The 21,813-nt window shown below is 28.7% G+C and overlaps 2 protein-coding genes across 3 annotated transcripts in view; one reads left to right on the forward strand and one right to left on the reverse strand.

Annotated features, from left to right (window-relative positions):
- The window catches only part of Arl5 (ADP-ribosylation factor-like 5), a 28,643-nt gene extending 10,349 nt beyond the window's left edge, over window positions 1-18,294 (forward strand). For both annotated transcript variants that reach the window (XM_065509848.1, XM_065509849.1), the window contains 4 exons: window positions 13,299-13,507; window positions 13,569-13,694; window positions 13,783-13,892; window positions 16,996-18,294. In XM_065509848.1, the coding sequence (XP_065365920.1) occupies window positions 13,299-13,507; window positions 13,569-13,694; window positions 13,783-13,892; window positions 16,996-17,044 (494 nt within the window). In that variant the 3' untranslated portion in view covers window positions 17,045-18,294. The remainder of the gene's footprint in view (window positions 1-13,298; window positions 13,508-13,568; window positions 13,695-13,782; window positions 13,893-16,995) is intronic.
- The window catches only part of LOC135958900 (carboxypeptidase B), a 375,293-nt gene that overhangs the window by 156,227 nt on the left and 197,253 nt on the right, over window positions 1-21,813 (reverse strand). The window lies entirely within an intron of this gene.

Below are 21,813 nucleotides of genomic sequence, written 5' to 3' on the forward strand. Positions count from 1 at the left end.
GTCAGATTGTGACTAAATTTCTATAGAGAAACTTAGTAATTTTCTGATTAAATTTCTGTTGAGAAACATAGTTAGTTTCTCACAAAATTTCAATAGAGAAACTGAGTCACTTTATCTCTAAATTTCTATAGAGAAAATTAGTAAATTTCTGAATAAATTTCTTAGAGAAACTTTGTCAGTTTCTGATTAAATTTCTATATATAAACTAAGTCAGTTTCTGACTTAATTTCTATAGAGAAACTTAGTTAGATTCTGAGAAATTTTCTATAGATAAACAGGCAGATACTGCCAAACTTTCCATTTTCAGGTACTTGGAATTTTCTATAGAGAAACTTAGTCAGATTCTGACCAAATTTCTATAGAGAAACTTAGTTAGTTTCTGACTTAATTTCTATAGGGACACTTAGTTAGATTCTGATAAATTTTCTATAGAGAAACTTAGTCAGTTTCCGACTAAATTTTTATAGAGAAACTTAGTCAGATTCTGACTTAATTTTTATAGAGAAACTCAGTCAGTTTCTGACTCAATTTCTACAGAGAAACTTTGTCAGTTTCTGACTAAATTTTTATAGAGAAACTTAGTCAGATTCTGATCAAATTTCTATAGAGAAACTTAGTTAGATTCTGATAAATTTTCTATAGAGAAACTTAGTAATTTCTATAAAGAAACTTAGTCAGTTTCTTACTAAACATAGTCAGTTTCTGACTAACTTTCTATAGAGAAACTTAGCCAGATTCTGACTAAATTTTTACAGAGAAACTTAGTCAGTTTCTGACTAAATTTTAAAGAGAAACTCAGTCAGTTTCTGACTCAATTTCTACAGAGAAACTTAGTCAGGTTCTGATCAAATTTCTATAGAGAAACTTAGTTAGATTCTGATAAATTTTCTATAGAGAAACTTAGTCAGATTCTGATCAAATTTCTATAGATAAACTTGGCCAGATTCTGATGAAATTTCTTTCCAATCCAATAGAAACTTAGTCAGTTTCTTACTAAACATAGTCAGTTTATGACTAAACATAGTCAGTTTATGACTAAACATAGTCAGTTTATGACTAAACATAGTCAGTTTATGACTAAACATAGTCAGTTTATGACTAAATTTCTATAGAGAAACTTAGTCAGTTTCTGACAACATTTTTATAGAGAAACTTAGTCAGATTCTGATCAAATTTCTATAGAGAAACTTGGTCAGATTCTGATGAAATTTCTATAGAGAAACTTAGCCAAATCCTGATGCAATTTCTATAAAGAAACTTAGTCAGTTTCTGACTAAATTTCTATAGAGAAACTTAGTCAGTTTCTGACCAACTGTCTTTAGAGAAACTTAGTCAGATTCTGACGAAATTTCTATAGAGAAACTTAGCCAGATTCTGTCGAAGTTACCATAGAAAAACTTAGTTAGATTCTGAAGAAATTTCTATAGAGAAACTTTGTCAGTTTCTGACTAAATTTCTGTAGAGAAACTTAATCAGTTTCTCACAAAATTTCAATAGAGAAATTTATTCAGTTTCTGAAGAAATCTCTATAGAGAAACTTAGTCAGTTTCTGACAAAAATTCTATGGAGAATCTTAGTCAGATTCTGAAGAAACTTAGTCCCACCAAATATAGAGAATTACCTTGGCACCAAAGATACATATATGGATTTGGTGTCGATTGGGCTGGTTGGCCGTGTTTCAAATACGATCTCTTACGCTTCGGTTTATTGTAATGGACCCATTTTTCATCGCAAGTAATGATTTGGTACAAAAATGATTTTCTTTTATATCGTTCAACCATCATTTCGACTTTTTGTTAAAATTAAAGAAGTTAATCAAAACTTCCTGCATATGACGCTTTGTTGGCATAAAATTCGACATTTTCGAAACAAAAAAACTTTGTTGTTTACACTAAAATGTTCAATAACTAAATGAGAATAATTGACAGATATGAACCCTTCAAAATGACGCATAAGTAATTAAAAACAAAAACCGATTTCAATAGATACGCCATCTATTGTAAATTCGCAAAAAAATAGTATATATAGTAACCATTCAGAAATATTATTCCCTCGAAAACGCAGATTTTCGAATTTGTACGTTGAAATGTCTAAATAGAATTCGAACTTGCTATTCGCCTTGATGAATTTTATCTAAAGTCCGCCATGTAAAGGTGATATATGAAAAGAAACTTCAACTAATTCAGATTGGTACAATAAAACTGTTTCGCATTAATCCCAACATAACCTAAACAAGTTCGGTTTTTACCTTAAAACCATTTTGAAATGAAAACCAAATAATACCATTATCACAGTATTAAACATATCGTGTACAGACTTTAAATATTACGTATTTTTAAATCCAGTTTTCTAAAACAAATTTTGTTAACAACAATCTTGTTTATTTATTGAGTAAATCTTGGCACTTGCGTTTAAAAATAATGACATTTAGTAAATTTTAACTAGCGGTTAATTTTGTAAGTACGTACAATTTGGTAACGAAAATTACATTTAATTAAGTTTTTCTAAATTTTATTTTTCAAGGTTAAGTTTATGGGGAATTTTTGTTTGAAGTGTTAAAAAACAAACATGTTTTTATTAACTTTTAATACCAATTCATTTATTTATTGTTTATTTATATTAATTTTTTGTTATATATTTTTTTTTTATAAATAAACTGGAATTTTATTCTATGTGGCGGATATGATAATGCTAAAAGTTTTATTATTTATGCCAGCAGATAGACTGTTGAATATTTAAATAGTTATTTTTATGGTTGAATAAGAATAAATAAATAGATATACATACTTATAATTTATACAGTCTGTTTCATGATCAATCAAATCATTAAATCATTGTTAATATAAGAAATTATTGAGAGAATAAGGAAATCGCGCATTAATAAAGTTTTAAAAAATACTCAAAGTGCAATTTTCTAATGGATGTTTCTAGGTTTAATAACAAATTTAATGTATACCTACGAATTGTCTTAAATAATTCACTTATAAGTTATCTTAACAATAATTGTTATACTAAATTCATTATCGTGTTTAAAAAATACTTAATTAAACAAAGTTTTATAGCAAATATTTCTCTTCACTGTTAATATCTTGTTAAACATATGTCGTCTCATGTTCAACAGAAATCCAATCAATATCATATTCCACTATTAAACTAAATTTTGTTTTAGTATCATATTAAACATGGCTCAAAGTAATTTAACCAACTAGAATAATATGACAACAAGCTTTTTCATAAAACGAGTGAGTATGTACTTAAGTTTGTCATCACTTGAAATAATACATTGTACATACCACGTTTGGGTTGGTAACAAAGAGACTTTTAAACCATCTTGTTTACTATTAAAATAAACAAACTAATGACATTTACGATTTGTAATTTGATAACTTTTAACTTTGCTGTCAATCTTTGTCAATACGTATGTATATGCACACTTTCATTTGACAATGAAAGTATTTATTAACATTCTGTGTACACAGTCATCGACCCACGCAATATATAATTAATTGGGCCATTCACTTTGATATAATTATAAATATACATACAAATTTTACGCTGTACGAGTTTTACTACTCGATCGAAAAAAGTACCTTGAATAAAATGAGCTTAAATAGGTATATATTCCAAAGTATGTTAAACAAAATAAAAGGATAAATACTATAATACCTTGATTTTGTTTTTAACTTTTTTTATTTAGAGTTTAACTATTTTTAAGCACTTGAAATTTAAATTCTAGCCTTGAGCAGTACTTTAATGTTTGCCTCCAATTTTTGTTTACAAATATTCTATAATACAAAAAGATTATTTAATTAATGAGCGTCAGAGAAATAAAATGCAGGATGTCCAATGGATGGAATAATATCTTACTAGGATCACCTGGTGGTCGAAAAGTCGACCACCTTTAGATTTTTACCACATTTATGGAAAGAATTTTGAAACAATTTTTATATTGTGCATATCTAGAGAAAATAACCTTTTAAACCATATATGTTTCATCAATATTGGTGGACAATATCATACTTAAAAGTGTATATATAAGAATATATGTCATTTTAAAGTGTACACATCCGTCATTTATTCTCACTTAGTTATTGAAGATAATAGTTTACACTTATAGTTTACACTATAATCTTCGAAAATGTCGAATTGTTAGCTATGTCTTTTTCCCAAATTTCTGGCAACATACAGCGAGCCTCAAAAGTGCGTATACACCAAAAAATATTTGATTTTTTTTTAAGATAATGAAAATCCTAAAATTTATTCATCGATTAAAATTTTAATGTTTCGGTTTGTTGGAGATTGAGTTGAATAATATATTCGGTTGTAAAAAAAAAAGATTTAAGTCGGACTATAATGATTTTCATGATCTTAAAAAAATCAAAAAATTCGCGGGTGTTTACTAGGGTATTCGAATTATTCGATTTTTCTCTTGTTCGAATAAAACGAATAATTCGAATAAGAGGTTTTAACTTGTTCGAATAATTCGATCACACGTTTAAAATTAATCGAATTATTCGAATAATTTAATTTTTTTTTAAAAAGTAAAGAATGAAGTTTTGATGTCGGTTTTTTAATATTTTATTGTTAAAGAAAAACAAAAAATAACATTAAAGTTAACAATTCAAGTATTGATAATGTTAAAAAACATTCAAAAACAAAGTCCATCATTAAATTTTCAACAGAAATATTCTGATCAGTTTAACTCCCGAACAATCTACAAAACAATTGACCAGCAAACCCATTGGTTTCCGTTTTGGAACTTGCAACAAAACGTTAGTTTGCAATATTTGTGTTTATCATTCGATTTATTAAATATTTTGCAACACTTACGTACGCGGTTAATAACATCACATATATACATATATTTTAAGATCATGGCCTTCATCTATATCAATGTAATCATTATAAATGTCATTCTCAATATCGACGACCGTTTCAAAATCACATTCTTCATCACATTCAACTACACTTTAATCTAAGTTTGATTATTAATTGCGATTCTTCTAATATTTCGCCAGCTAAATAACAAATATTTTATTCCGTACCTTTTATTTTCATTGGTTCAAGTCCTAAGTTAAAAATTTTGAAAGATTTGTTTTTAGAATTGTAACTTCGTTCAGTAATATTTATATATTTACAGAAGGAGCTATCGAAACACTCATCTACAGTGATCGAAAGTCACTTTGTCTTTAGTTATTTGTCGAATTTCAGAAACAATACAATTTTTGTGAGTCATTATTACTTGTTTAAATTTGAAATTATGAAAAATTTTAAGCAATTTAATAAATTTAAATATATATGAACATTTATTCGTTTTATTCGATTATTCTACATAAAATTGTTCGAATTATTCGTTATTCGAAAATGGACATTTTTAAATTGTTCGAATAATTATTCGTAAGAAATTATTCGATTAATCGAACGATCATTAGTCGAATGAATACCCTCACTTTTGAGGCTGTGTGTATGGATTTCGAGCCATGACTCATCTTTTGAGTCCATGAATGAATCTAGCCAATATCGGATACTCTTTTGCAAAGTGCAGTGTATACCAGAGAGATCGTTCAGCTTTGATCGAAACAACTAGTAGTCTGACGGGACAAGGTCTGAACTATAAAGCTCGTGAGGCAAAACGTTCCAAACACTTCATTCTAAATAGTTTTTAACAGATGTGATTCGGTACTCGAATTGGTTGTGTTCGGTACAGGTTCCATGTAATTGTCTGGCCAGATTTCAGCTGTTCATAATAGATAGGACCCTTTTGGTCCCACCAAATACAGAGCATTACGTTAGCGCCATGGGTATTTGGCTTTGGTGTCGACTCGGCTGGTTGGTCGGGCTTCTCTAACGATCTCTTACGCTTCGGGTTATTGTAATAGATACATTTTTCATCGCAAGTAATGATTAGGTGCAAAAATTATTTTCTTTTGTAGCGTTCAATCATCATTTCGGACATTTAAAATATTCTTTCAAGGTCTCTCGGCTTCAATTCGTATAGTACTCAATTTCCCTGCTTTTGGATGAATCCAAACATTTTGAAATTGCTGCATGAGTAGCTCCCAATGAATTTTGCAAGCTATTGTTGAGTTTTACAACATTCTTCATGGAGTAATGCCTCCAATTCTTGGTCTTTCTATCTTTGTCTTCCGTGTCAAAATCACTACTTCTAAACCCAACAAACCATCTCTTGCACGTTGAAACCGGTGGTACACATTCGCCATAAGCTTCTGTATGCTTCAGCGCCACTTTTTATACCCTTCACTGTCGTGGGAAGTTATATAAGTTTGTCATTCCGTTTGTAATTTCCACAATAAAGTTACCTATTAAGTATATATATTCTGGATCCTTATAGATAGCGGAATCGATTAAGCCATGTCCGCCTGTCTGTCTGCTGAAATCAACTTTCCGAAGCCCCCAAATAAGTTACATACACGATTCATACATCAATATCTCCGGAATTATATATAAGGAAAAACCAGGACAACCTCCATTTTTGACCTTTGCAACGACGTATATAAGACCACCACAATGGGTAAAAATCGGAAAACATATTTTTTTAACCCGAATTTTTTTTCACCAAAAGTTTTTTTCGCTAAATATTAAAAAAATGAAAAAACTAAAAAAAAAAATTTTTAAAAAAAAATTTTTAAATTTAAAAATAGAATTCGAAAAAAAAAAATTTCCAAAAAATAAAAAAAAACAACTTTGGAAAAAAAATAAATTTTGTTTACCACAAATAATTAAAATTTTTATTTTGAAGTATAATTTGGTGAAGGGTATATAAGATTCGGCACATCCGAATATAGCTCTCTTACATAAACAATCTAGTTATCTTTAACATTAAAGCATTTGTTTATTATGTAGCGCCGGTAAATCTCACCAGTGTCAAAACGAGGTTTGCGAGTTCAACCAATTTGGATTCGATTACAGGGGTATAATAATACATCTTTTTTTGCCAGAGGTATCTACCGGTTATCTTTCACTGCCTCGTTTATATGTCGTCTTGTGGATTATGAAGCGGTCGAATTCTCGGAGGCATTTCTCCTTTTGCAGTTGTATTTTTTTAGCAGACGAATACTTTAAGTACTCGTCTACTACAGCCAGATATTTACCGCGATCTTCGTAAGTCTAGAATGAATAGCATTTTAAAGTATCTGGTTTTAAGAATGTCATTCTGACTTTTATTTTTAATGTGATGGCCAATTATTGGGAAGCATGTTAGATTTCTCGTGAAGATATCGGTTTTCTGTGACATTTACCCTGCCTGCTAGAGAGGAGGACTGAGGTCCCCTGACTGGAGGTGAGAGTTCGACTATATGAGATGTAGGTTACACGTATATACCTGAGACTCATCCTCGACAGCTGCTTCGAACACGAGAGGAAGGGCACTGCATGTCTACGCAAGTCATATTAACAAAGGCCGGGTAATGACAGAATAAGTAAGACATGATCTCTTGCACAAACGCACTGCATACGGTCAATGCTGTGTCGCCAGAGGGGAGAATCTATCAACTTATGTTCATTATCCACTGACTAGCCTTCCAAGTCCTCATCATGTTTACCTTAAAAGTGAGGAAAAGTGTTAATGCAAAGAAATTTAAAAGGAAGAGGCTTGAAATAGTCGATCGTGTTGCCACACGACTGTTGGCTTATAAAATATGTTTTTTAACATTTACTATCCTTGATTGCTGTTAATCTTTTTAACAACTCAAAAAATTATTACTTTGCATTTAATAATTGTTCGAATTTAATTTTACATATAAATAACATTTGCTTCTTAATTAGGTAAACCACTCTTACCCATTAGTATAGAGAGAGAGTGGGGGGTATATTACAATTAAATTAAAAGCAAAATTGCATAATACACTTTCATTTTCATATGAGTTATTGCTCTCGTATTTTATTTTGTGTGTTATTAATGGAAATAGAAAACAATGTTAATATCTATTAGTTAAACTAGTTATTTGTTACGTAGTTCAAATTATATGATGACAATGGCCCTGATATTAAAATACTACACAAAAGATAAAATAAAGTTCGTTGATCTTTAATAAAAATTGTAACAAGACATATGCATCAAATGTTTTAATTATTTGTATAAATTTTGATTCAAAACATTTGTAATTTATGTCATATGTTAGCATTTATGGTTAAGTTTATGTCAAAAGGGTAATAGAAAAAGTTGTAGTATTAAAATAGACTATTTTATTAAGATCAGCTAGAGAAAATTAAATAATAATACAGCTCTTTTTGTTACACTGCACTGTAACAACACATTTTAAGTGTTTGTTATGATACTTCCCACATAATTGTGATTTTTCTTTAACGTTTAATTACTGAATTTGTATACCCTACACCACCATAAATTGGAAGGTATTATGCGTTTGAGCTGATGTTTGTAACTCCCAAAAATATTAGTCTAAATTAGACCGATTGATTGACTTTGAATTAACAGTGTCCATTCGTCTATTCGAATCCTATTGGAATTGTTTGAAATCGGTCCATTATTTCACCTAACCCCCAAATTTTTAGCGATCTGTCTATAATATGCTCATATACTCGATGTAGGGTATTATATGATCGGGCTTGGCCGATTCTACTTGCTTACTTGTTTTAATTACATTTTAATTGATGCAAAAATCTTCATTTGAATGCGGGTTAATTATATTATACATACGTACATTGTTGTAAATTGCATTTGAACTCATTTTATAAAATTAATTATCGTATGCCCTTATTAACCACAGCGTTTAAGTACAATTATTGCCTTCACCGCCACTTGAAAGTTATTTTTTTGCTTAAGCGAGTACTATTTCAAAGATCTTTTAAAATGACCTTAACAACAACAAAATGTATTCATACTCGTACTAACTACATAATTTATTAATATTTTTATATAGCTGCTTGTTGTTTGCGTTTTCAGCAGCAGCTATCTTATCTTCTGTTGAGGAATGAACTTTTTTCAATTGATAACACATTTGGAACATTTGTAGAGCACGATGTTGTTTCTTGTTTAATACACAATAATACTACATATATGATAATAGAAAGAAGCAATTCAATATTAGATTCTTTTTAGTTTTCTTGGATCTAATCAGCACTTTCTTCATATTATTTTTATTGATTTTATTTGTTTGTATAAAACTAATATTAGATTTATTTTCATTTAGTTTCGATTATCGTATCTTAGTTCAAACTAGGGTTTTTAATTTCCCGTCCTTTTTTGATTCTCGGGACCCGAAATATATAACATTACTTTAAATTAGGAATATTACAGCAATATTTCATATAAAAACTTAGTGTTATAATCATTACATATAGAGCTTCGTATTAATTAATTCAATTTGAGCTCAATTCACTAAAATCTTATTCCGTAATTAAAAAATGTCAGCCTTTCATTCCATAAATCCATTCACAATATATAATTCATTAGCTTCATTCAAAAGCTTAATTTAAATTTAATTAATTTGGAAGTTAACTGATAACAGTATTTATTCAAATTTTGAATGATAACATTTTCATTGATTCAAATCTACCACAAATTGAGTTGAAATGTTTTTTCTTCATTCAGTTTTATTTACAAAATGAATTGAAAAACTTTTTCTTAAGCCTTTTAGTAAAAGGAATGAATTCAATATTATGGCCGAGATATAAACGAAAAACTATAAAAATAACTTTTCAAGTTTTTTTTGTTGTGAAAAACATAGAGCTCTAACACTTGTTTTCTTTGTAGTTTTGTCAGTTTTTAATTCCCGGGAATCCCGACTGAAAATCCCGGGAATCGGGTAGTGAAAAATTGAAATTTGTCCCGGGAATTCTCCAGATAAAAACCCTAGTTCAAACCTATAATTCAGTTAAACTCAATATTTGCAACTCCAAATTGAATACTTTTTCACAAACTCTACGACAAATATGCAATGAGTGACAATATAATGCAAATTTTTTTTAAAATTTTGATCTTTTACCAAAAATAAATGTATAAGGAGTGAGATCGAAAAAAGCTTAACATACTGTTACGTTTTAACCTTTTCAAAACGTCAGTTTATTTCCTTTAAATAAACCGAATACTTTTGATTGCAAATAAAAGCCGTTTAGTAGTTTGAAAATGGTAACAACTCTTTATTTATTCAAATGTACAACAACAGAATTAAATAGTCACTCAATGTTTTTTATACACGTTTGTAAATTCGCAGAAATACAGACACAATTTATAATGTACAAGAATTTACTTGAAAAACACAACACACTTTAAGGCAGTCAGTTGATGTTTATTCGAAAAGCGTCTCTGATAAACTCACTCACGACTGCAAACTTTGCCACTATTTATAACACTGCTATCTGCACTCTAGATTGATCTTTAACTGTCAAAATTCGAATATTCTAGATCTTACTAATACATACGCCATCTGTGGTGTACTTTCTACAATGTTTATTAACTGAATATTCGAATTCGAATACAGCGTTGCCAACTTACGATAAAATCAACTGAAAGCTTTTAGTTAATAATGCCCACAGCTATGTTACAGTTTGCTATTACAGCACTGTTATTTGAAAGCATTATGCTACTTTTAAATCAGCCCTTAAAATCGTTATATTTGAATTCAAGTACAATTTCGTAACAATATATATATGGGCAATTCCACCAGAATCGCTACCACGATTGAAAAAACAAAAACCCTTAAAATTTTTTTTCAAGATGATTTGAATAGAAGAAAATAATAAAATATTACTATGTGAAAGTATTTAGATCATATTACAACAGTTTAACCTTTAACTTATGACGTGAAAATTTTTGACATAGTCACAGATGTGGTGTAAATTTTACACCTCAATATTTGCTTTTTAACAATAAGATACAACAATTTTAATTCAAAAAAAATTAAAAAAAGAAAGCAAAATGTTATTTAAAACAAAAATCCAGGCACTTTATTTCGCAAGCCTTTTTGATAAAACTTTAAAAAAAATGAAGAGAGGGTGTAAAATTTACCACCACCTCATAAGTATGAAATGAATTTGACTGTGATTGTTTTTTGCTATTGTCAAATTGTTTATTGAAACCGAATGTATATTTTCTATTAATTTTTTAGTTTTTGAATACATATATTTACAGAATATACATATATTGTTTTATTATAAGAGACAAATCTATCACGTACGATATTAAATTTTATTTATTATAAAATCATCCAAAGATTGCTTTTATTTAAATAAAACATAACGCCTCTCACGATTCGAATATTTTCGCATATTTCTACATGTACCTCAAAATGAGTTCCGTTTTATGTCACGTACGATATACCCTTATTTCGCTCAATATTTTGGAGAACAATATTTCGAAAGAACTTTTTATTATTTTAAAATATAGTATCCTCTGAATGGAACATAAAGACCAAATTATTTTTCAGATACTCTTATTTTTGCAAAATCTATTCCATTCTATAGGAGTACAAATGTCACGTAGGATGATATGGAAATGCCCATATGTTAATAACACTGAAACCACTAAACTTTCAGTTTTGATTTTTTTTATCTTTTCCGGAAACTCTTCCATTAAGGTTTTTATAGTGATTCCGTCACTTTCATCGAACAGGTAGTCCATCTACATTTAAAATCTACCACACTTTTGTACCTCTTTTTGTGCTCTTCAATTCTCTTTTAACAAGATTCCAATATCTCTCCACTGGCCTTAGCTCCAGGCAGTTTGGAGGATTTGCCTATCTTGGTACAAATACCACATTATTGTTTTTGTACCACTCAAGACCTTGCTTACCATAGTGACAGGATGCCAAATCTGGTGATAAATAAGTGGAAATTAAAAAAATATGAATGGAAGCATCCTCTTTTGTAAACATTCCTTGATGTAAATTTATTTAACAAATATTAGGCTTCTTTTGCCACAACTAAATTTTGCTTGCCATACCAAAATTTGTTTAAATTAGAGTCCTAAACTTTTCTACAACATTCCCTCGAGCATCAGCAACATAAAAAAATATTGACCCGGAAGCTGCGAAAAATTTTCCAGAAGATACGTTTCGTATGTTATTATACCCTTCACCTTCGTGAGAAGGGTATATATAAGTTTGTCATTCCGTTTGTAATTTCCACAATATAATTTTCCGACCCTATAAAGTATATATGTATATTCTGGATCCTTATAGATAGCGGAGTCGATTAAGCCATGTCCGTCTGTCTGTCTGTTGAAATCAACTTTCCGAAGCCCCCAAATAACTTAAATAAACGATTCATACATCAATATCTCCGGAATTCTTCCCAAAAAACCCAGGACAACCTCGATTTTTGACCCAGATTATTAAGTCATTAATATAAAAACAAAAAATTAAAAAAACAATTTGAAATTTTTTTTTCCAAAAAATGAAAAAAAACAACTTTGAAAAAAAAATATTTAAAATTTTTATTTTGAAGTATAATTTGGTGAAGGGTATATAAGATTCGGCACAGCCGAATATAGCTCTCTTACTTGTTTTTTTTTTTATAAATTTTGACTTCAATTTTCGTGTTTGGTCTTTGGTCTCTAAATTTTTAGCAGACTTCCTGTCAGGAACTTTTGGAGCTTTGTATGTTTTTAAACCTGCCTTGGCTTTAACTTTTCGTACCAAATAGTCCGAATACTGAGCTAACCGGACTGCTTTCCTACCGGAAGTGTTGGGAGCTCATTTGAAAATTCTTACTATTTATTGGCTTTAGAAACATCATGTGCACCATTCCTTCGACCTGATCCAGGATTGAAGCAAACAACTATACATAAATATTCAATTCATAAATCAGCAGTTTCAAAATTTATAAAAAATTCGTGAGACAGGTACTGTAAAGACTCAACATTTGGGAGGAATACCTCGTAAAACTACTTAAAGAAAAGATAATTTAATAGCAACATAATTTTAGAAATTCACACTCTTCTTGTTTTTTATATTTTGATCTATTAATAGTTAGAATTTTCGGAAAAGTTTCCATTGAATTCTTAACCACTGTATATTATGGCTAATAATTACAATTTCTCGAAATCCGTTGAATTGAAACCGTAATCTTTACTAAATTAAGAAAGAAATTCTACTGTGACTAAAACCTATTTGATTTTATCACATAAACACTCAATTGCCTTATTTACTATTGTAGTTTCTTCAATCAGTATTTTGAATTACACTGCTAATTAAAAACCGTCTAACCTACATAATTAATTTTCATTAAAAATTTTCTAAATCTTAAAAAAAAAATATTTAATCAATTGAATTGTTAAATGAATTTTAATTAATAAACGTTTTTCTTTGCTTTCATTTTAGAACACAAACTAGTAATGGTCGGTTTAGACAATGCTGGCAAAACCACAATACTCTATCAATTTCTTATGAATGAAGTCGTCCACACATCGCCCACAATTGGCTCCAATGTCGAAGAAGTTGTGTGGCGGAATATACATTTTCTGGTATGGGATTTGGGTGGCCAACAGAGTTTGCGAGCAGCATGGAGTACATACTATACAAATACAGAGGTGTGTTAAATATAGACATTTTAAAGTAAATAAATATTTAACTCTTTGTTTTTGCATTTAGTTCATTATAATGGTTATCGATTCAACGGATCGTGAACGTTTGGCTGTGACACGTGAAGAACTTTATAGAATGCTGCAACACGAAGACTTGAGCAAAGCCAGTCTGCTGGTTTATGCCAATAAACAGGTTGGTGATTTGTGTTTAAATTTTAAATTATTTTTTGTTATTGTTTATGTTAATGATTTATAATATTTACTATTAATTTTTTTCTTAGGACTTAAAAGGCTCAATGTCAGCTGCTGAAATATCACGTCAATTGGATTTAACCTCAATTAAAAAACACCAATGGCACATACAAGGCTGCTGTGCGTTAACGGGCGAAGGGTGAGTTTTAAGAAAATTTATTTAAAGGGAAATGCCAATTTGAGTATTTAATTTAAAATTAAATATTTCTGGTGCAATGAAGATGTTTTTAATATTGAGTTTCTTCGATTGTGAACCCATTTCAAAAAAATTACATACAGTAGCCCAAGAAAGCAGTTTTTTTTTATTTTTTTTATGAGATATATAATAAAACATGTCTTATGTCGATTTTAGCAAAAAAAAAAATAAATAACGCCCATAAGTTCACCGTTATTAGATTTATTGATTCTGAGTAAAATAACGAAAAATTTATTCTCGGTCACGACTACTTTTTGGTGGGCGGGGCTATTAAGTTTCATAATATTTTAAACCTTAAAGCCCAAAAAACCAAAAAAAAAATTCTAATCAAAAATTCTAATAACGGTGAAATTTTGAACGTGATAGGAAATGTTGCTCAACCCGAAATTTTATTTGAATTCCTGTATGTAGACTTTATTGGGCTACTGTATATAAAATATCCACAATTGGAAAATTCTGAAAAACAATTAGAAACTTTTTAAGTGAGAATTAAAAATTCTGAAATACAAATAGAAAATTCTGAAATACAATAAGGAAGTTCTGAAATATAAATGGATACTTCTGAAATATAATTGGAATATTCTGAAATATAATTAGAAATTTCTGAAATATAATTGGAAATTTCTGAAAATCAATTGGAATTTTCTGAAATACAATTAGAAACTTTATCTCTTATAGCTATGGAGATATTCTCATTTGAAAACTAAATTTTCAACATTTTTACCCACCCTACTTCAGTTTTTTGATAACATTTTTGATAAAGTTGTCTAAAAAATATCTAAGAAGATTTATAAGGAATTTATACTTTCTGAAAAGCTAACTTTACATAAAATATTTTAAATAAAAAAAAAATTTTGAGAATTTTTTTTTGTGATACCGAGGGGATCAGGTCCAACCAAAAAGTCCTATTTCTTATCTAAAATTCAATTTTAGTGCAAAAATCTCAAATCACATGGTCGATATTAAAATATAGTAACCCATTTTAGATTGCCCAATATGTTCTCAATTATTTTGTAAAGGTTTCAGATAACCCCGACCCTGTGATGGATATTATAGCCAAAACAACAAAAAAAATCCCATTTTTGGGATTTTTCAAACTTTTTTGGGAATTGCGGTATTCACGATAAAAAATATCAAAATTAGTTTTTAGTTTTGAATTTTCAATAAAACAATTTATATAACAGAGCTGTAAATGATTCATTCTTTTTTGATTTTAATTCATATGAATTAGCTAAATTTTGATTTAATTCATTGTTTGAAATTTGAATGAAATTTGAATCAATTGAATTAGAAAAAAGAATTAGCAATTCAAATGAATGAATCAAAAATGAGTTGCAATCAATCAAATTCAAGAGCAAATCTCTAGGGGGAACGAACAATTTCTCCTACCAAAATGAAAATATCCAGTACAAAAATTGAAAAGCCTGTCCTGTATCCGCGCCTGATCAATGAAAGCATGGTGTTTGTAGTTTGTTTCATCAAGAAGAACTGATTTTTATTTTGAAAATTTAATATTCATGAAGCAATTAATAATTTTTGAAATTTTGTGTCTCACGACCACCCAACGACAAACTTTTTGCTAATATTTATTTCAAAAAAATAAAATTATCTTCCACAAATAATTAAAAATCAGGAAAAATAACAATGTATGTAATGCTTGCTGTCTTTTACATAAAAAATAGTTGAATGACAAAACGACAGTGATGCTTACTGTAGATTTACTTACAAAATCAATTCAAATTTCAATAAATTCAAATGAGATGGAAATGAATTCAATTCAAATGAATTGCTAATTCTTTTTTCTAATTCATTTGAATTAATTCAAAATCAATTCAATTCAAATGAATTGGAAACGAATTGCAATTCATTTTTACCAAATTCATTTGAATTGATTCAAATTTTATTCAATTAATTTTTTTGTGTGAATGATTCGCGAATTATTTCAAAAATAAATGATTCATTTGCAGCTCTGCTATATAATTGTAAGATTTCATTAAAAAATATTCATAAATAAAAATTTTATTTCAATTTGAAAAATTTGTATCTTTGTTATGTTTTTCAAAAAAGTATTCCATGAATTTTATAATTGTCGAACTCAAAATTTTTCGGGTTTATATGCTTAAACTATGCAGATTACACTTGTTTATCTATAAAAAAATATCAGTGTATTTTGTTGTTGTTAACTGTTGCTAAAAAAAAATAGTTATGTCTTTCATTATGCTTCAATTGATATAATTTAATTGCCATTTCTGAAAAATTAAATTTTTGAGTTGTGTCACTTTTGAACTGGGTGTGCGATATATATTTTTGAAAAATAGACAAAATCCACTAACCATTATCGGCATAACTAAAACTAAAAAAGAAGTAATTTTTCAGGAGACACATTTTTAGATTTTAAATCGATATATATTTTTTTATTTTTTAAGGAAAATAACATTATGGTCCAATCTGGTCAGATATCATATGGTTAAAATGTTAATATGAACACACAACGGCAATGCATAACTGAAATAATGCGTTAAGTAATAGATAAAATTAAAAACTAGGACAAAATGCTTCTATGATGATCCTGATTTATTTTATTCTCAAGGTGTCAAGTTAGGCCGCTCCAAATTTATATAAAAAAAACAGTTTAAGCTCTATTGTGCTTTTACTGTAAAAAGTATTTTCAAATATCTAGTTTACATTTTTTTAATTTTTAATGTATGTTAAAGAAATTTCCAAGATTAATGCTGTTATTTTAAAAAATAATCTTTTTTTAAACAATGAAGACAACAATTTTTATTATCTTAATCTAAAAATACTTACAGATTTAGATATTTTTGTACACATTCCTGATCTAGAAGTTGTTTATCTAATAAAATCACACAAAACTCGTTAAAATCATTAATACTTCCACACCATTTTAGCTAAAATTAAATGTTTATAGCAGTTTTGATAGGATGGCTACTGTGTTATAAAATATTATATTTTGATTTTGTTTATTTATCTTGTTTCTTATCACTTTTGCAAAGTTATTTAATTCACTTCTTTTTTACTTTTACAGACTCTATCAGGGTTTGGAATGGATTGTTCAACGCATCAAAAAGAAATGACATACTCAAATGGACTGCGATAGTAGTTTATAGTTAAATCAATAATTACTATTTATATATTATTAAATAAAATAACAACAACATTTATAATAATTTTATATATATACAAAAGAAAAAACCCAAGAATGATGAATTAAAAAAAAACAATTTAATTATTTGTAAGTAAATGTAATTTGTAAATCTTAAACATCTGAAGACACATTTTAAAGCAGCCCTTAAAGTTTTATATTTATATATACACAATACAAATCCTCCATTATGAATTAAACACAAAAAGTATAAGTAAAAAAACAACATAAAGGATTTATTTTCGAATCCCTTTAAAAATAAACCTAAAACTAAAAAAATTAAAAAGAGTAAAAGTTGAATATAAGGAACTCATATTTTGACAAGCTTAACAGCTATTAAACATATTTAAATTAATTTGAAATTCAACGAAATTAAAAGTTTAAATACTCTAGGACTTTTACTCTTTTTTATTTATTAGTTTCGGTTTATAACATTTACAGTTTTGTTTAATTTTTTAATTTAAGTTTCATTATCATTTAAAACTTACCAGAGAAATGAAAAAAATAACTGTAAATTATATAAAAAACCCTAGAAAAATATAAATACTTAATGAGAATTTAAAGAAATGTAATTTTTATTGACGACAGGCGCCTTTTTTATTAAAAAAAATCTAATTTACCAAAGCGCATTGTAAGTTTTTTTTAAGACATAAAATTAAATTTTGATTTTCGATTGCTTTAATTTGTTTTCATTTTATTTACAAATTTTAACTGTTTTTTAGTTGTTTATTTTAATAATCAAATCTAATTTAAATTATCTAATAAGATTTTTATAATATTTTCTTTAACAAAACAAATTCAATTAATTATGTACAATTACTGTGTGCTCTTAATTCAAATAAATTTATTTAGTAAAATATATTTTTAATTTTAAAATAAAAATTGAAAACTTAAACAAATTTTAAAAATTACTTTATTTGTTTTTCTTTTTATTTTTTGTTGAAATTTATTTATTTGGCCGACGTTTTTTAATTTTATTACAAAAATATATAATTTAATTTAAGTTTTTAAAAGTTGTAAAAAGAAATTAAGAATTATACAAACATTTAATGCATACAAATTCGAAATATTTGCCAAAACTCAAAGCAGACATAAAATTATATAAACTTGTATTTGTAAAGTTAAACAATAAAATAATTATAAATAAATAATTAATAAATATTATATAAAAAATATGAACAAGTTTTAATGGATTTATTTGTGATGAAAGAGTTAGGAAAATCATTAATATTAGCAATAAATATCAAGACAAACTCTACACTTGGTAGAAGAACTTAGAAATACAATTTATTAACATGTTCTGTAACTTTTGAGAATCTTTGGTATGGAAAAAAAGTTAAATTATTCTATTTTTAAACCAGTTTCGAACAGAATGATTGAAATAATATTCAAAGTAAATACGTTGAAAAATAAACCAAAAGCAGACGATTTAATAATAATCACCATGTTAGGGCTTTTTTATTAATGCCTTCTTACATAAACACTGGCCTTTAAACTACCCCAAAGAAAATAGTCTAGGCCAGTCAAATTGCTCTTACTCTTAATCTGGAGGCCCATTTCGGTTACAATTCATAAGCCTTCGTTATAAGAACCTATAGTTCAAGCTTTTGGCTTCGACGAATCTTCACCAAATTATACTTTAAAATAAAATTTTTAAATATTGTTAGATAAACAAAATTTAAAAAAAAATTTTGTTGAATGTTTTTTTTTTTCAAATTTTATTTAATTTTCAAATTTTTTTTAAATAATTAGTGAGAAAAAATTTACGACAAACTAATTTTTTTTTGTTTAATAAAAAGTTCGGATCCAACTTACTATGGACTTATATACATCGTTGCAATGGACTTTGGAATGAATATCTATCATTAGATATCCATATTGTCTATATTAATGACTTAGTAATTCAGATATATTTAAATCAAAAATAGGCCAAAAATCGAAGTTGTAATGGTTTTTTCCTTATATCTCAGCCATTTGTGGGGCGATTTTCTCGATTTTAAATAGCAACTGAACCGGGTCTATAGCGGATATATTTATGTATGAATCATGTATGTAAGTTATTTGAAGGTTACTGAAAATTGATTTCAACATACAGACGGACAGACGTGCATGGCTACATCGACTCCGCACAGTGGTTTCGAAATTTTTTTTTTGGCAATAATTCGGTATCTCGAAACTATTGCATATATTGTTACGAAATTTCGCATGGTTGGACCTGAGGTGTTTTCGAGTTGATTTGAAGTTGTTCAGCATCTTAGCGCTTTGCGTTGCCCCTCAAAGTTGGTCACCTCGGGTCTCAAATTTTTTTAAAAAAATGGACAAAAATCCATTTATGATCCGAAAATAAGCTTACATGTGTAGGTTGTTGTTGTTGTAGCAGCAGTGTTTGCTGAGTTGACAGCCCTTGGCCGAGTGAACTCGGGTCATTCGGGTGCGTAGAACCGGCTGTCGTGGGAATTAATGTGTAGGTTATCTCTATTAGTTGAAGAGATATTTAGGTTTATTGATTTATTTCTTTTTAATTCTGCTCGATTTTTTTATGGTTTTTTAGATGTGTTGGGCCTACGGAGTGACGAAATTTATGTTTAAAATATCAGCTATATTGGCGATAAAATAAAAGCAACTCGGTAACAGTTATCTTGTCTCGATAAAAAGCTATCCAAAGTTGGAACTTGAAAAAGTTACGTATTTTTTAAATTTTTCCCAAAAAGACCCATATATTTTTTCTTTTATAGAAAAATATTTTCTTCGGTAATATATACAATTTTTATATGATACGGAAAAAATTTAATGCAAAAATTTTGGCTCATTTAAGCGGACACAACACCCCCAAGAACTATCCAAACTTGGCCAATTTTTAAAAAAAAATTATAAAAAGGCAAACCACCGATCATTAAAAAAGTTTCATATCTTAAATACTTGGAAAGTTTTTTTTACTATCACACGGTAAATAACGTGACAGTAGGCACTTTTCTAAAAAAAACTCTGTTTTTGGAACACATTTTCCCCGGTTTAGGAATTTCGGTATTTGAAAAAAGGAAATTTCAAAAATTATAATGTCGTTGATTTAAGAACAATTGAGTCTATATTAGTTCCAACTTTTGTTATGATATCTTAACCGTTAAAATTGTACATTAATTAAACTTTTATATTTTTCTTCATGGAAAATCACCATATTATAGTTTTTTTTAAGTTTTTAAGGTAAATGACGTACCAAAAATTTATAAAATTATTTAATTTTCCTAAAATATCAATCTTCATGCCCTAAGGTTTTCAACAATATCAAATACAAGGTGGCGCAAAAGTAAACTTCCGATGTTTTTTGGCTACAATTAAAAAAAAAATGAAAAACTTTGATTCTTCTTGTGGATTATTTTTATTTGGTCTTTTAATGTCATGTAAATGGTCGCCGCCACAGTTGATTGTAATTTGAGCCCTTTTTATGGCATTTTCCATCACTTTGGCCAAAACTTCCGGCGATAGGTCCTCACATTCTTGACGGATTATGTCTTTAAGAGCTGCAAGAGTCTGAGGCTTGTTGACATAAACCCGCGACTTCAAAAAGCCCCACAAAAAGAAGTCTGGAGCGGTCAAATCAGCCGATTTTGCTGGCCAGTGCAAATCGCCAAAACGGGAGATTAGGCGCCCGGGAATTGCATCCTTCAGCATATCGGTTGTGGCACGTGCAGTGTGTGCCGTTGCACCGTCCTGTTGGAACCACATGTTTTCCAATCCCAATTCATCAAGTTGCGGCAAATGAACTCGTTGCTCATTGCTCTGTAGCCATTTCACCATTCACCATTCACAGTAACCGTTTGGCCCGCGACGTCTTCGAAGAAAAAAGGTCCGATGATTCCTCCAGCGAAAACAGCACACCATACAGTGACTTTGAGTGGGTGTAATGGCTCTTCGTGGGTTACACGCGGATTTTCAGTGCCCCAGAAGCGTAAATTTTGCTTATTTACGTACCCGCTAAGATGGAAATGGGCCTCATCACTCATGATTATTTTTGATGAAAAATCATCTTCCTCTTGGTGGTGATTAAGGTCAAATAAATAGTCAGCAATATTCCGCCTTCTGGAGCAGTGTAGCGTAACATTTTTTATTAACGTGTATTTCGCATGTGTTTACTACACAAATGTCAAAACAGAACTGATATCAGGGGACAATCGTAAAATTTATAGCATTTTCTGATAGGAGGATTACTTTTGCGACACCTTGTATTTATATAATAAGCCTTTATTTACTACTTAGAAGTTCCACAAACCTTGCCTCATTTGATAACTTTGTACGTTTTTTCATATATTTCATGCAAAATGTTATTAAGATATCAAATGTAAATTTTGAATTCAAACACATACTGACTTAACAGAAAGTTTGGTGTAACACATTTTGTAAGAAGTACAAACGTACAAATTTGTCAATTTTTTTTTGAAAAAGTTTTTTCCAATTTTTTTTTTTTAAATTTTGGAGAAAGTTCAATAAAATATTTCTCCATCCAAAATTTCTAAAATATCTCTATTCAGAAGTTACATTGTTTTGGCCGCTGATAAGCGATTCTGAGCCAGTGTGACCTATAGATACAGTGACCGACAAAAGTCTACATAAACCCTTATTTTCGTAACTCGCGGACTTCTAAACCATAATAAGTAAAAGTAATGATGCAGTTTTATTTCAAATGCATTTTTAGTAATATAACAA

The sequence above is a fragment of the Calliphora vicina genome, chromosome 4, assembly GCF_958450345.1.
Source record: "Calliphora vicina chromosome 4, idCalVici1.1, whole genome shotgun sequence".
In the NCBI taxonomy this organism is placed as follows: Eukaryota; Metazoa; Arthropoda; class Insecta; order Diptera; family Calliphoridae; genus Calliphora; species Calliphora vicina.